Source organism: Bombus terrestris, chromosome 14 (assembly GCF_910591885.1).
Source record: "Bombus terrestris chromosome 14, iyBomTerr1.2, whole genome shotgun sequence".
NCBI lineage: Eukaryota > Metazoa > Arthropoda > Insecta > Hymenoptera > Apidae > Bombus > Bombus terrestris.
Window position 1 is genome coordinate 6043933 of NC_063282.1, and position 17203 is coordinate 6061135.

General features: G+C 35.7%; 1 protein-coding gene across 1 annotated transcript in view; it reads right to left on the minus strand.

The window, feature by feature from the left end:
• LOC100646682 (extracellular serine/threonine protein CG31145) overlaps positions 1-17203 on the minus strand; it is a 93743-nt gene that overhangs the window by 6238 nt on the left and 70302 nt on the right. Inside the window, exons 3-6 of the mRNA XM_012316242.3 lie at positions 16172-16247; positions 5081-5173; positions 4608-4912; positions 1242-1515 (exon numbers count right to left, since the gene is read on the minus strand). Coding sequence (XP_012171632.1) covers positions 1242-1515; positions 4608-4912; positions 5081-5173; positions 16172-16247 — 748 coding nt within the window. The remainder of the gene's footprint in view (positions 1-1241; positions 1516-4607; positions 4913-5080; positions 5174-16171; positions 16248-17203) is intronic.

Here is a 17203-nt window from a genome sequence, read left to right on the forward strand (position 1 = left end):
CTCGTTGAATTTATCGCGGCCGTAAAAAGCCTGGTCCCCGTGAATTCGCATCAAAGCGGAGATTCACGAGCGATGCTGGCGACGGCCAATTCTGGTAAAACGTTTCACTCCGAAATCCGCCTTATCCAGCCCCCCGGGGCCACGGCTCGTAAAGTTTCCCCAGCGTTTCCCTTTTTCGAAATCCGCCGAGAGGCCATCCAGAGAGGGGAAGGGAGCCCCGCTCTGAATTGTAAATTCGACCCAGATCGATCCTCTGCGCTCTCGCGACACCAGCCCTCGATACGATCGTACCCACAGCGTCGAATTAGAGCCACGTCCAGATCCACGATCTTGCCTTCGTTCTATCTCCTGTTCCCTGTGGCATTGTGTCGATTGGAGAAATTAATAGGAGATCGGATAGACTGATTTATGGGTGGAGATGTGCAGGCGAAAATCGAAATATTTGATGGATTTGTTAGAAAGAGTAGAGGTTTCTGTCTATACAGTGGCTAAGGCCAGGATTTTTACCATCGTTGTGTTTACTATAGCGATTATACTATCAATAATTTGTACACGCTGGTAAAATCGAGATACATATTGTTGTTATAAATTTTCCTCTTCGTCTTCTTTTATGTTTCATGTAGCATCTACATTGTGGTCATTAGCGACGATGTTTGAGTTGTGTGAGTTAGATTTTGTTGAACATATTGATTTCCTTAAGGTAGCTTATTGCGTTTCTTATATAATCTCGCGATGTTAGAGCTTTGTCTGGTTTCGTGTTGTATTTTTGTTTTTGATGCTTCGTTCTTCTACACTCATAATTAAGTGACTAATGGTTGGTCTTGACAAAGGGACAGTGTGGTGGAACTGTCTTTTTGATTAACTGCGTTATTTTTGAGTATCCGGTACGCCAGGCCAGTACATTTCTTCCTCTTCTATTCGTATCGTTGAGTGGAATTTTGTTGCTAGAAATGTTATACTACGTTGTAAACCTTTGCTCCTTCGGTTAAAGTTCAGATTTTCTCCCATTCTTCTTTTATTGCTGTTTTTGCTATTTTCATAATATATACACACACCCACACATACACATACATATAAATAGGAGTGTATAAAACTTCAAAACTTCTACTTATGAATAGAAATGTCAAGCAAATTCTACAAAACAATAGAGTTTCCCTACGTAAAGAACGTGTTCGCAATAAAACGAATTTGATACGATAATAGGAACTGGAGCGAATTTCTATAATACTGAAAGAACTTACTTTAAAAGGGTGCTTAGAGTTGTTTGTCTGATCATGCAGCACTGTAAGATAGGGGCCAAGATAGAGATCTCATCGTGGAAAGCTCTGCCAAAACCTCTACCGTGATCCAAGTGCAAGGGGAACGTGTTGTTGCCGAAAATCTTGAACGTCTCGTAATGGTGTCTGTCCATGTTTCCCATAAGGAAGTCTAAGACGGCCATGTCCATTAGATCCAGCAGCCTGCGACCCTCGTGATATGGTGGAATTTCTTTTACCAGGGAACAGTAATCCGAATCTGAAAGCATAAAAGAATAAAACATTACTAAGTTTTAAGTTGTATTTATTTTACAGAATATTAAAATGGTACTATAGCGTGGAAGGTTGGTATTAAACGAAGATTCAACTAAACTTAACGAAAATCAATTAAAACTTAAAAGTATTTCAAACTATCGCTTTTCACCGTGAAATTTTAATGTCCGATGGATATATATATATATATACATATATTATGTAACCAGGTTATACATGGGTTATGAGAGCTACGGAACTTTTACATTTTTAAAGCTTCAGACTATCAAATATTCAGCGCTATCCGCTCGATAATACACTCCTAACGATGGTAGTTTCTTTAAAGCTCTAGGTTTCAATTTATAGCTTAATATTTAATTAATATATAATTAATTATTGATAACAGGAACTACTTTGAAACAAATGCTGCAGTAAATATTGTATAAAATATACGTATTGAGTGACTTGGGAAACCATTCGAGTACTTACAGAAAAATGTTCTATTTACGCGTATGATATGTGTAATATAAAAGATTTTGAAATTATCACTGTAAGCATCACACGTCTGTTACGATCATACTGCTCGGATTTCACACCAATACGAACATGCATCTATGCATCTATTTTCATGAGATCTCTATTTGTAAAGTAATTTGCTGAAAATGAAAAAATTAAAACAACTGGACTCGTAATATTCTTTGCATGTGCATTTCGAAGTGTGTAAAACGAAGTCTATAAAAAGTTATCGTTAGAAGCAGAGAACTCACCACCTTAAACCAGTTTTTGTTTTATCTCGGTGCAACACCTGGTTCCCGAGATATCGCCGTGCGAAGCAAGTATAATTTTTAATAATTCGATATCTCTGTCTCTATCGCACTCACACGCCGACCTACCGCAATCCAGATACCGGTGCAGCGAACAGTGAATGATGCTGATTTAGCGTTTTTTCACTGCTACTATTAAATCGTTACGTACACAATCCTTGGAGAAAAGTAGGTCACGGCGATTTCCACGAATTTTGACCGTCATGCATCTTATCGCTGAACTATCGACTCGCGATATCCCGGGAACGATTGAACGTATGTATCGACTTCAAACAAAGTGCATTATAAAAAGAGCGTGCTCTGCTATGTACCGAGTATACCCAGTGGAAAATTGGTTGGATATTCCGGATGGATTTTGCAACCGGTTAAGACGGAGGGATATTATGATTTTGATCGAAAAACAATAAATGTAAAATTGTTTTAGAAAATAGATTATTTTAAATTGATAATGAAATTATAATTTATATTAACATGCCTTGCGCTGGTCACGAAAAATGATCTATGTTTATTTGTACACAACCGTGTATACGTGTACATAAAATTATCCAGAAGATAACACTAAACTGTCGTAGCTAATATTCAGGAAACGACGCTAATAATCGGTGACTGGCGTTTAACTTAGAAAAGAACTGACGTTTAGATGAAACAAGCGGTCGCGCCAGTAAAAGTTCAGAAAAAGATGTAATAACAAATATGACGTAAAATCGTGGTCGTAGTAAAATGCACAAAACTCGTCGTAAATATGGAGAAAAACATTGGCGAACTATGCCAGCGACAGTTATAGATTTTGAAATAACGTAGAACTACATCGCCGGCAACCAGCCAAAAACTTATAAATGACGTAGAACACGTCAGTGGCAACCAGTTATAGATTTTGAAGTGACGTAGAACTACATCGCCAGTAACTACGGTGGCGAACGAAATAATGTTTATAAAATAAGAAATATAAAGACAACATAATTTTGCGAATTAAAACGATGGATATATGTGATGTATATATATCATAGAATAAATGACTGTTATCAATATTGAAAAATATTTTGATAAGTATGTGGAAGAGGATACACCTCACCGGTTTCGATAATCTTGAAATATATTGCCAAGGTCAACATACTTAAACTTAAAAAAACTTCAATACAATTTATGTTACGACTATACTTCACTCCGGAGTAGGAGAGCGCGTTTTTATATAGTCCAACTTAAACTTAACTCATTGACGAGAAATACGACTATTTTTAATATCGTATAAATAAAAAGGAAGAAACGAACGTGCTATAGATTAGGCTAGAGTAGTAAAGTGATACAATATTTTAATGAATCTATTGCTATATGAAACGTTGCACTATGTCTTCGCCTGTCTATTACATACAAATAATAATTAGAGCCAGCAGATATATACACATCGATACTTGGCACCTATACCGGTACAACTCAAAAAATATAAACCTTAGAGGAGGGGTGTTTTCTTTTCTTTTTTAAACAAATACACAAATTACACGAATTAAAATAAATAAAACTACATTTTTTTACAACGAAATCTTCGTGAGTCATCTCAACGACACTTGTAGCGTCACAAAACAACTGAAGAGGAGTCAGTGACGCTGTAAAACCAAGATCAGGTTGATAGCGACATAAGTAATAATTTTACCTTCTAACGCAAAATTGAGGGAGTTATAAAGATACCGTTTTATACGATAGAAGCAGAAACATAATGTAGTCTTTCTTTTTGATAAAAGAAAATATGAAATTCGTCGAGTTGTTCCATTATCGTTGCCAAGCAGCGACATGTCCTTCACACAAATGACAAAAGTATATTTGCTAGCATATACAAATGATAATAAATCAAGTAGTAATCAAATTTACAATACATTTGGAAAATTGCATTTGCAAAGTGGAGACAAAAATTAACTCATGACGATCGGATACTAATCTGACGCAACTTACAACTCGTTGATTTATCCTTTTTTATTTATCTTAAAGATAATTAGCATCAATGAGTTAAATTTAAGTTGAGCTATATATATATATAATTTAAGTTAAGCTACATATATATATACATAGGGATAATATAACCTTGACGTATTTCAAGCTCATTGAAGTCAGCCAAGTGTGCTCTTTTCTATAAAATTACAAAAATCGTTGATACAGAAAATTATTAAAATCCACATCGCATCGGTTCTCATTTTTCTTTTGTTCGCTATTTAAGGATGACGTAGAACTTGTAACCGCTTGTGAATGTGTTAATAAACTAGATTCGAGGGAAGAAAAATCTCACCGTGCTCCCACTGCGCCTTCTTCCTCTTGTGATAACTCCTGCGCCATGGATGTCGCCAGGCCTTCCTCGCAACGAAAGATTTATCCGGCAAGAACGCGGCGAAGCTCCCTTCAAGGGTGTCCGGATTTCCGCAAATCGCGTGCGCCGTATCGCAGTAATAACTGCACTTGCCGTGGAAGCAGATATTACCGGCGGGGCTGACGAAGAACGTCTTCAGCAGCTCGCCGTCGGCGATCTGATAAATCTCTGTCGTTAGGTTCAACGTTCTACCGGTGACTGGCATCGCCCTTCGGAATCCCAGTAGTCTGCAACAGCGAATCGTTCGATGAGGGCAAACTTTTCCACGTTCATTCCTCTCTGATCCAAGAAACTATACCGATAACGTTGATTCATCGGAGATCTTATTTTTCATAGATCGTCTTTTTCCTTTCTCTTTTTCTAATAAAATTTCGATCGATAGAATACTTGGTTACCTGTCCAGATGAAACGCTGCGATCTCTGCTGTGTGTCTCTCGAAGTCCGTGAAGTAGAAGTGATTTGGTAAAGTTTGCTGTTCTCGTGGAAACCTGGTACATTAATGAGAAAAAGAAAGAGATAATATCGAATTGTTAATGATTCAGAGGAGTTGGGATAAATAAAACTTTGGTATTCTCTTGCTACGAATTTAGGTGGTTTTTCATACGGATAGGATGCATTAAAAATTATAACGATGTAAATCGAGGTTGGGAAAAATTAGAATTTTCACAAATATCGTCGCTTTGCTGGCGTAGTTAATTAAGGTATAATTAGATTGCGGATGTTTATGCATTTATGGAAAATTTAAATATGCAAAAATAACCAGAACGCATATGACATTCAAGTAAAATGTGTGAAATATTCAAAGTAAAGTAATCGTTATAATTTTAACGGGCGAATCAAATTCCTATTTAGTTTCCACTTCTTTATATAGTTTATAAAATTACAAATTTGCATATATTGACACGGTTCCATAATTTGAACAAACATGATGCATTTTTTATAACGATAAATAGAAATAGAGCGTTGCTTTATGAAAAACAGTGATCTCACTTATACCACTGTGATTTTCAACCAGCCATAAGCTTCTCTGAAAAATTATTGCAGTGCTATTTACACTTCAATTTGTTTGAAACATTGGAATAATAAATAGTCGGCAACAAAGAAATATGAATTAATACATTCAATTTAAATCGCAAATGAAAGAAACGTGCAAATTATTTGGAAATTTTCGTAGAATACAAAATTCAGGTGTATCTGAGTCAAATCAAGAAACGAACGTTGACCTAAAATAACGTAGAACGTATTATCCGATGGAAATGTTCTTCGCGATTTTCCACCTCGATCGTGGGACTCGTGGGAAATTCCTTGTTTTCTCGGGAATATTTTCCGGTTCAAGGGCATCGTCGAGACCCAATGAGAATGCACGAGCCTCTCTCCACGTGGAAAAAGAAAAAAAAAAAAAAGAAAAGAAAAGAAAATACACGGAAGAGAAAGTAATTTCCACTCTCGTGACAATGTCAAAACACTCGCGAAGAAATCTTCCCATAACTGAACACGACAATCTTAATTTATCATCTTCATTTTTCATTTTCACTTTCTCGAGGGAATAATTCACGCTTTATTACCACGTTCTGATGATTGAATTTCATTCAATCGAAATTTCGTAACTGATTCAAACCGAGATTCAGATAAGAGAGGAATTTTCATCTCGGTTCTACGATCGTTCTCTACGCCTGAAAAATATTTTGCTCGTTCAAGGCCATAACACGTACAGCTACGCGACAGTTTCGAGATGTCGGAATCCAGAAGCAAGCGATTTCTCGAGAAAACATAACCCTACAGAGAAAGAGAAGAAGAAACGGTTTTCTCTTCGTTTTCTCCCGCCCCTCTACCTCGTTTCCGGTTCTATCGTGAAAGTCGACGGCGATAAATAAAAAAAAAACCTCCTCCGGGGAATCCTTCTCGTACGTGTGCACCTTTCCTTACGAAATATGGCGCTAGAACAAGAAACCCAGAATTCCGTGGATCTACTGACGTTGAGCGAGTACGTGCTACGCAGGCTCTATAAGAATGTAAATAATGGGACAAAACTTTCAGAAAGAGAGCGTTCGATTTTAAATATTTATGAATTAATTCTAAACGATGGTATCGTTACAGTTAATTGGCTTACAGATAACTGTCATAATTATAGGGTTTTTCCGAAATCATGATACGAGCGATCGGATGGTGATTCTACGTGCAAAAATACATCGAAGAGAAGAATAACAACTTTCTCGTTCAAGGCTTCGTTTTCGATAAAAATGAGTTTGCAAACTCGTCAATTAGCCGTATCGTGTATTGACTGATAGTGTCGAATTACGAAATTTCTGTTTCTGTTCGTGCCTGTATTACTAAACATGGAAAATGTCACAATTCGTTAGATGCTACGGTTTACATTACATTATATTACATGGTAACAATACGGTGGCCATGAAAAGTATTGGCATACCATTGTATTTAGTATAATATCTATTATCGTATTTATTATAATATTTATTACATAAATTATATTAATATTTATTATAATATTATTACATTCATAAAGAAGTTCTGGTTTAGAATGCCATTTTTGTGAATTTTATTGAATTCTTTCCATAGAAACCACGATCCTTCTATCAGTAAACTTTTGCATACACATATTTGATAATGTTTGAAGGACATTCATCTTTCTTCTTGAACGAAAATAATCGAACTATTTTAAGCGAAGAATTAAAAACTTACGCGAGTTATGTAAACGTCATTACGCGGAATTGTTTCAAAAAGAAAATCTCTTACTAGTGTCTGGCACGATTCTGATTATTCTACTTATCTGAAAGGGAAAAATAGAAACACGTTTATGGTGTGAACGTACACTTGACTCTCAGCAATTAACTATCTCTACTCTGATTTGGTTATAAAATAAAAAAATGTTTAACAGGATTATACAAATATTCCTAATTTCTTGTATTTCGTGGTCGAGGATGAAAACATGAGTAATTTGAAATAAAACTATCTTTAATCTCGATACTTGGCAAACTTTTTGCATATTGCGATCTAATATCCAAACTTTTACCAACTTTGAATCAAAATTCCAGTGAGAATACTGAAATACTTTAGCTTCTCATTAACCCGGTTCGAACTTCGTTTTATCAGTGCCCGGCGCAAATAATTCCTACTAACCATTCAGCAGGCTCCTAATCAAAATGATTTTTTGATTTCCCAATTTTTAATTACGAGCCGAATAATCGTATTATCATCTCGTTTGATGTAACGGTATCTAGTAATTACGAAACTATGTAATTAACAAAGGCTATGGGGTTGATGATAACGGTAGAAAAATTTCGAACCGAAATTTCTCAATTAAATACAAGTACGTTATATTTCACGTCTCTGTGGATTGTTTATCGGCGAATAAGAGATGAAAATCAAATGAAAATCGCAAGCAAGTTTTCGCTTAATATCTAATAATAAAATGTGGATCTTTATGCAAATTTATATTTTCATGGTAAGATAAAACGAAGAAAAGAAGCCTAAATTGCGATTTGTACTTAGAGGTAGTAAGTGTTATTTCGTTAGAAAATTGATCATCGACTTTTCTTTCCTCCAGTAACTTTTTTTTAATACATTGAATCCAACTCCCTCAAATTCCATGTCGAATAATTTCTCGGGAAATTACATACATTTTTATGCACTCGTGACGAATGTAAAAGTGTAGAAATCCAGAGAATGCGCACATGCAGAAATATTTATGTTAAATAAACAAAGTGGAGTACTCGTCGTAATTTTTAGTAAGCGAAACAAAGTACTATGCAGGCCCCATTCCCTCGTTTCCCTTCATAAAGACACGCAATTGCATAAAAGTCCGTTGTCTACGTTATGAATTTCATCAAAAGTGATAATTGCTCTCGAGGATGTTTCTTAAAAGATAAAAAGAATCGTCAAATTTCCGCGGAACATTGACTACGGAAAGAACGAAACAAGGAGAAGAAGGCTGGGCGGAACTTTTCCAAGCAGGCTGGGCTAATTAATACGACGGTCGTGCGGTAATTAGCCCGTAATTTGCATCCGATTAAAAGTTAACTGGCATCGCGAGGCTGCCAGCCAACCCTTGCTGTCTGACCTTCCGACTCCGCGGCATAATTCTGTTTACCAAAGGCTGCTTCCTTCTCCTTGGCGAAGCGAAATTTTCTACCGGCTGGCAGCAACGAGGTGCGCGGGAAAGATAACCAGTATTTCGTTGGAATAATTGCGCGGAATAAGACCGGGGTCGCGGCTATTTTATATTCAAATGAACCGGTTCGTACGCGATTTATTCCGAGGCAAATATTAATTGCATCGTCCACGGCTGAGGACCTACAGATTTATAGGTCAGATTAGAGGAATTGCTTTTCTTACAGGCCGCCTCGAAAATCTGGGACATACGAGCTTCGGTTTTTTCTCCCTGCCACGTTTTATACCGCAAATTGATTAAAACCTTGCTACGATTCTCGAATATCTATGTGTCGAGTACGCTCCCATTTTAACGAACAAAAAGAACAATGTTCCAAGACGTTTGATAAAAGATTGGAACGAGGAGTCGTCGTGTAAAACTACATTTTTTAATTAACCTTTAATAAGACTTCTTTCATATTTTCTCCGGATTGAATATATTTTTCAGTATTAGAAGAAAATGAAAGTGACCGAAAGAATTTAGTTGAACTTCCGTGATGAGCCTACTTTTATGTCAATATTCTTGACAAGTAATATGTTATGTTATATTATTATATAATATAATTCCCTCTCCTGAAATAAAATGATTGTTAGAATTTTTAAGTGGCGCATTAGCAGTCGTACTTTTATATATTGATGGTTCTTTTTTTAATTATCGTATTTAAAGAAGCATAAAAATGAATCACATTTGCTTGAATTATTTCTCCATTTTTCCCTATGTTTTTTAATACATAGTACAGAGTTCTATTATTGAAATTTTTCGAGTTTGAGGTTTTGAACCTGTCGATATATTTTGCGTATACTCCTCTACAATTTTTCGTGCACGAGCAACTTTATACGAGTCACGTATACGTATACACGAGTGCTCGAGATTTTTGTGAAGCTCGTAAAACCAGTTCCATTGGAATTTACTATATCGTGAATGGTCAAACGCTAATTGCGGCTAGAACTAATGATGTAGGTCGATGGTAATTATTGCTGGTCGATTAGTCGACTGAGTAGTGGAAAGCGAATAAAAAACATCCGACCTACGACCAGCAACTTCTTTTCCTCGGTTGTTTAAACTAAACATGCAAAGCGTGAACAATGATTTAGTTCAATTATCGAAGTATAAAGAATGCTTTCTAGCTGACTCATGCTTTTCAAAGACATACCATTTATTAATATCATTCGCGGTTCTTTTGACGAGATAAAGCGTAAAAAAGTTGGCCGAGGTGCAACGAGGAAGATTATCGAAATTTGTTAGTAAAATGCGAAAAAAACAGAGGTGTTTTTAATAATGGAGTACACGGGATTCAGACGCTAAAGTTTCGCGGCAAATTTAATAACGCGAACTTCGCTAGCCGCAGGAAGGTGGATAAGAAGGAAACTTGTGTTTCTCGCAAACCATATAACCAGCAATTTTATTTTTAATAATCGTTCCAGAAATTGTTGAGGAATAAATAGACATTTAAAGAATGTAAGATGTATGGAAATTGAAAAATAGAAAAGATATAAGATTTCTATGCATGTCCAAAATATTCCATTTTTAGAAACACATAATTCAATAAATTCTAAAAAGAATGTTAAAAGAATGTTAAAAGATTGAAATCATATATAGAAGAGAAGCTTCTTAGTTTTAATTATTTTATAATCAACATTGTACTTTGATGAACTTTAATCCATTAAACGATGAAACTGGCAGTAATTTAAGCGCGTTATATAAGTTTCTTACAAGCATGATATAAAAAGACATTCCAACCTAATATACAATTTCATATTTATAAGCAAACAGAATGGTTCAGAAAGCCTGCTAAATACTCCAATATTTCTTCGTCCCTACAAATTAGCGTTTTTTCCTCTCCAAAGATCAAATACAATTTTCCATTTACAAATATAAATATGTTAATTAGAAAAAAAAATAAAAAATAGGAGAGAAATATAAAAAAGTGGCGCCTAATACACTAGCCACTTCAATCTACATCTACTTGTTCTTTATTGTTCGAAATTATCGTCTTTTCATCAAAAATAAAATTCGCAAATATAAAAATGTTTATGGAAAAGACAAAAAATATGAGAAAGCAGTATTACTTAATACATCGGTCACCTCAATCTTTAGCTATTCCTACTTGATCCCCTGAAATCGAACCTCAAAAATGAAGTATAATTTTATGTACATCCATGAATATAAAAATATTTATTAAAAAAGGAAAAAAAGAAATATAAAAAAATAGTACGACTTAATACACTAGCCACCTCAATATCCATACCATAACCACGTCAATCTTCATCTATCCCTTCTTTATCCATCTTCTCTTCGAAAATAAACTCCACAGATATAAAAAGAAAAGTATATATATATATACGTAAAGGGAATATAGAAAAGTAGTACAACCTAATACACTAACCACTTGAATTTCCTTCTATTTCTTCTCCATCTTCCGAAATCGCCGTCTCTCCTCAAAAAATGGAAATAAAAGTCGAATCTGGCAGCTCGAACGAAATCGAAAATCACCGTTCAGATTCAACGAGCAGTTGTTCATCTGCCCGAAAATCCAAAGCTCGCAATCAAAGAGCCTTGAAGCGGGCTTCGAATAAAAAGAAACCAAGCGAAGAAATAATTTCGCGAGAAGGAACGTCGTCGTGAAAAATTGTCCATTCAATGAATCTCTCTTCGTTCGAGAGTGGAAAAGGGGGGAAAAAAAAGGAAAAGGGAAGGAAGACGAAGAGCGAAAGAGAAAGTCAGAACTGGTTCGTTTCGTGGGGAGAGAAAGAGGTGTCCTCTTTAAACGTGTAACGAGAGCTTATTGCGGGATTGGTGGCGCTGCAGACGCTGGCAATTTTGTGGAATTCCAGCTTTCTTCCTCCTCCCACCCATTGACACCCAAACGATTCCAGCCCTTTTCGTAGCGTGTCAGAGGATGGTCCAAGTCCGGAAACTTTCCCTGAAACTTATTGCCGAACTTATTACCGGAGTTTAAGCCGGCCTTGGCCACTTATCGTGGAATCTTCGGCCGACCGGAAGTTTAAAGGGCCAAGTGTGTGCACGGAAATGGTTGGAGGAGGTGGAACCCCTGGGAAGAGACAAGAGGGATAAAAAGGAGTCGCAATAAGCGTCCCGACGAGCCTCACTTGTCTCGAATTTTCTCTCCACTTCGGGATATTACGTTTTCTCTTGCTTTATTCTTTCGCTCCTTTCCCCGGTTCTTCCGGTTCCGGAACACGGCGATGGGTATTTGCCGCGAGTAACGAGGGGCTGACGGAAATTATCGTGAAAAATCGCGCGAAATTAAAACGCAGTGGATACACAAAGAAAGAGGGCCGATAATTGGAGAATTAACCCTTTGCGATCGTATTTATTGGATGGAATTAACTTTCATTGAACGAATTTATTATTATTGAATTTATTAATTTTCTTCTTTGAAGTTTAGATACGTTTAATATAATCGTATCTCTTTTTGTTTCCGTTTTATACTGAAAATTGTATCTTATACTCTTCTATCGTGTGACATGTTTCAGAGCTTCAAGGCGTCTTTCAATCCACGATTCTATTTCATTGTCACTCGTTTATTATACGTTAGATGTGATTTATTGAGTGAAATTAACTTTCATTGAACGAACTTTAATTATATGATCTTGGATGCGATGTACTGAGTTTATTAATTTTCTTCTTTGATGTTTAGATATATTTAATATAATCGTATCTCCCTTTGCTTCCGTTTTATACTGAGAATTGTATCTTATAATCTTCTATCGTGTGACATGTTTCAGAGATTCAAGGCGTCTTTCAATCTACAATTCTATTTCATTGTCACTAAAAATATAAATTTGTACCGTAATAATTAGTCACTCTGATAATTCCAGTTCTTGAAACTTACACATTTTTTCGTTGGAAAATAAATATAACGCAAACGAAAATTTAATTACGTTATATTAATTTGGATGATGTTTCAAGAAAATATTTCATAAATATATCATACATAGAGCATGATAGAATATAAAATTGTTTATGTACGGAACATAAAAATGTCAAAAACGCTATGGATTTTTCGAACAGTTAAAAAAATTTCTTAAAAACCTTGATCTCGGTCTTGTCTGTCGTTTCACTTGTAGCAGTCAGTTATCACTGGCGAGCATAAATAGTAGTCGTAATTAAGCAGTAAGAAGAGCAAAATCAGGCTTCTCAGAGTTGCGAACGAGGGTGCAATGGGCTCGAAGATAGGGCGAGGAAAGTTTGTTATTTCGAGGTCGCAGCCAGAGCGAAATTACTTCTGCAGTTTGTTCGCGACGTAGCTTTTCGTCGCGATCCCACGAGGCTGGATTCGAAATACACGTCGATAAGAACGAGAAATTAACGCGAGAAACATCGGTCCTCCGCAACTTCCTGTCGACGCAATTGACCCGTATAAGTTAAGAACAGCTCGTATCCGGTCTGGCAACGTGCGCAATTTATTCGACAGGAAACTAAGCAGCAATATCTTTTACGATTGAGATCTACTATGATAATAGACAATTAAATCTATTCTCAGACAGGATAATTAACTCTGCCATTCAATTTCGTTCAGGATTTATGACTTATAGCGATTACGGTGATTTACGATTAATAAGAGAGTGCCTTCCTTTTACTGCAAAAGGTAATTTAAAGAATCTCTATTCTTCGCCACTTAATTTTCATAATCTTCCTAATCTTATTGTTATCATCAATTTCGATATTTGTAAAATAATCATCGAAGAAAGAATTTCCTATGTTGGAACTAATTTTCTGTTATTTTGAGTACAAAAAATACTTGTGTACATCGTTCTCGAGTCAAAAGACAGAGAGCAATTAAATTTATAGATTTGTTAATTTATATGGGATTTCCGAAATCCCACTGTACACAGGTAAGAGTCTTCTATGGTAAAGTGATCAATTCTGTTAAATAAATCCATCAACAAACTAGTAAACCCATAAATACAATTACTTGGAGCATAGAAAAGGGACAAATTATTTTACTTGTCGTTATATTCTAGCCGCAAATAAAATACTGTTGACATAGAAATATTGTTTTCGAAATATAAAAAAGAAAAGAATAAAATTTACAATTCGTTTCTTAGATTTATAACTCATTTTTCATGAGTATCATAACTTTAGTGAAACGAGAGGGAAAATGGGCGAGTAGGAGGTTGAAACTGCGTACAATAAAAAAAAAAAAAAAGAAACGAAAAGAATGAACGTGTCTAAAATGTTTTGCGACCCTCGATGCTCGTTTCCTCCAGTCTGCTTAAGCTGGGAAGTGTTCTTAGGCTGAAAGACAATGGGAGGATGTGACGTATCGCGTTTTCTGGAGGGAAAAAAGGGAGAGTGGGCAATGATAATTGAGTGGAAGAGAGGCAAGGACAGTTGGAGTGGCTCTCGCACGGCACGAGGCACTTGGCCCTCCACTTATGTAATTGTGCTCGTAATCCCATCCACGTAACTTCGTCAACCACGTGGCAAGAAAAACCGCAGGCCTCGTTCCTTTCTCTTACTCTTCTTCTGTTCGCATTTAACTGACGAATCTTTCTCCTTTTCGAGAAGGAAGGCGTAGGAAGACCTGAGAATAATTTCGTAATAGCTGGCTGGCTAATAGCTTTTTCTTGTAAAATGCTTGAAACGAATCAAATTTGTTATTTGAGCCACCGAGAAGAGAAACTGATCGATTTCATAATCCTTAAAACTTCCTTAGTAACAGTGGAAAGATACGATTAATTTGGCGCGGATATTTATGGAAATTTATATTTTTATAAATGGAACTAATGAAATGGAATTTAGGTAGAAATTTGTTTCGTGCATTAAACACTGAGTGTTATAATAAATATTCTATTCTGGAAATTTTCTATACTTTTGCATATTATATCATTTCTATGGCATTTTTATATCTTCAAATTTCCTGTAAATGCATAAAAATCCTCAGGTCAATGGATAGTATTTAATTTTACAAAAATCAACGTAGTAACTTCAACGGAGTTGTTCAGTCTGGCTCCTGTGTCTCTTAATTATGATAATTGTATAATATATATATTAGTACAGCATCCATAATATATTCATAAGATGTATCTTCAAGTTTAAATGCTTTCACGAGCTTGTGTAGCTTCAAACTGACGCGAATGTAAAGCTGGCACGCTGTTCGTATGCAACAGGCTCAAGATCGAGGATACAACCAACTATGTTTATTGAATTTGAGATTTATATATATACTTCTGTAGTAATTACGATATTCAAAGTAAAAGCTGGAATATTATTGCTTGAAAAATATTGCAAATATATATAAAACTTCTATAGTCATTGTAATATTCAAAATAAAAGCTGGGATATCATTGCTTGAAAAGTATTGCGACTATTTGTAAGAATTCCGTAATAATTACAATATTCAAAGTAACAGCTCGAATATTATTGCTTGAAAAATGTTGCAAATGCAGCAATTACGTCCCTCTTCACGCAACAAATTGGATTACAAGTTTGATATATTTTCAGCATTGCAACAGCAAGGCGTCCCTACTGCAACAACTTATAAGTTCTTAGGACTCAACTTCAGAGGATTAAACGGTGTATAACTCGTACCTGGAGAGCTCTCGCAAGTTTAGTGATCAAATAAATTGTTAATCCTCGGAACTAACATCCGATTCGGACGGAATTAAATGCTCTCGCTCGATTTTATCTCGTCGAAGACGCGTTTCGCGGATTCGATTCTCGTCGAAATAATCCTTAGTAAATCGTGTCCTAAGAAACTCCCTCCCTCTCTCTCTCTCTCTCTCGCTTATCTTCATTCTCCAAGTTTCGAGCATTCATTCGTTAGACTAAGCAGCGCATCCCACCTATTCGTATATCAAACGTGACTCACATGCCTGCTGGAGATAAGCGGACAGCTTTCAAGAAACTCTCAGTTTTAGTCTTCGACCAATTACGTAATTATACGAAGAAAATTTGAGAAAAGTAAGAAAATGAAAAAATGAGAAAAACGCGGACAGTATTCGAAGTATACTTTATTCTAAGTAACTTCATCGGCCTTTTTGTTAATATATGTTAAGGAAAATTCTAGATGGTAAATGCAGCCTTTCTGCGATCCTGTCATTACATTTTACTTGATGAAAATAATTCAGTCGGATTTTATATAAAAGAAGTTTTAATTTATTTACTCGGAGTATCCCAAATACTAAACCGGAAATTATTCTAAAATTTGCTAAATGTCTTTCTGCATGTATCAAATGTTAAAGCAAACGTTGCTTTGTGAAAGATCAGAAACAAAGATCGCATTATTCCTGGTTAACGTTCGATTTAAGATTGATCTCTTCTTGGAAACATTTAAATCCATTCGACTTACCTCATAGGCTTGAAGAGAGCCTGCATGTTCGAATAATTTATTTGGAGTTTCAGTTGCGTGCCGCCCTCTTTTTGAACTGCGAACAAAAAGGGAAAATACAAAGTCAGAGTGGAATCAAACTATTTACTCTCTAGTCTCGCGGAAAGATATCCGATTATTGGATCGAGGTACATGAATCTCCGACTCGATTTCCTCCAGCTGAATCGGAGCAATCGAGATTTTCGATTCAATTGGTCTTAGTGCGATTAAGTCGCGTTTAATTGCGTTCTCGTCGTATACCGATACAGGGAAATAATCAACAGACACCTCTACGCAGCGTTAATCGAAATTCTCCGTTCTAAGTTAAAGTGAAGACTAAATCTCATTATAATTCCAATCATTTTGTTCCCTTACTAAGCCTATGAAATTTTATTTCCTTTAGCTGTGCAGGTATCTAAAACATGTACAAAAAATCCAATAGGTAATTTCCCTAGTTTAGATCACAGTTTTTAACTCTGATCTAAAAATATACTCAAAGTACATTTTATAGATTTATACAAGCTAAAAATTAAATCCAAATTATGGACAAGAGAAATTAATACTAAAAGCAACCAAACTGGAAAAGAAGTGAAAGATGCACAGTCTAAAAATATATCCATAATGTTCTACAGATTATACAAATTAAAATTAAATCTTAACCGTCGAAAAGAAAACGTTAATAATTCAAAGTAGAAATTAACAAAATAAGATAAGGATCCAAAGCAGAAAAGGAGTGAAAAAAAATATTTCTCTGTCAAAGATAGTATTAAAATGCCATGTGGAGCATGCAGATAGGGTAAATTTAATTTAATCCAAAGTTCCTGCATGATATAATTTCGCGAGTTTTTATGACAGAAGAGAAAACGATGCGTCGCGCGAAGCTCAGGCAAGTTGAACGGGAAAAATTTCTTGGCAGAGACGCACGGAATGTAATATCGATCGTGCGTCGTCCACTGTGTCAATTTCATAAATGATATATGCCTAATTTAGGTGCCAGCCGTCTGGGTTACCCGC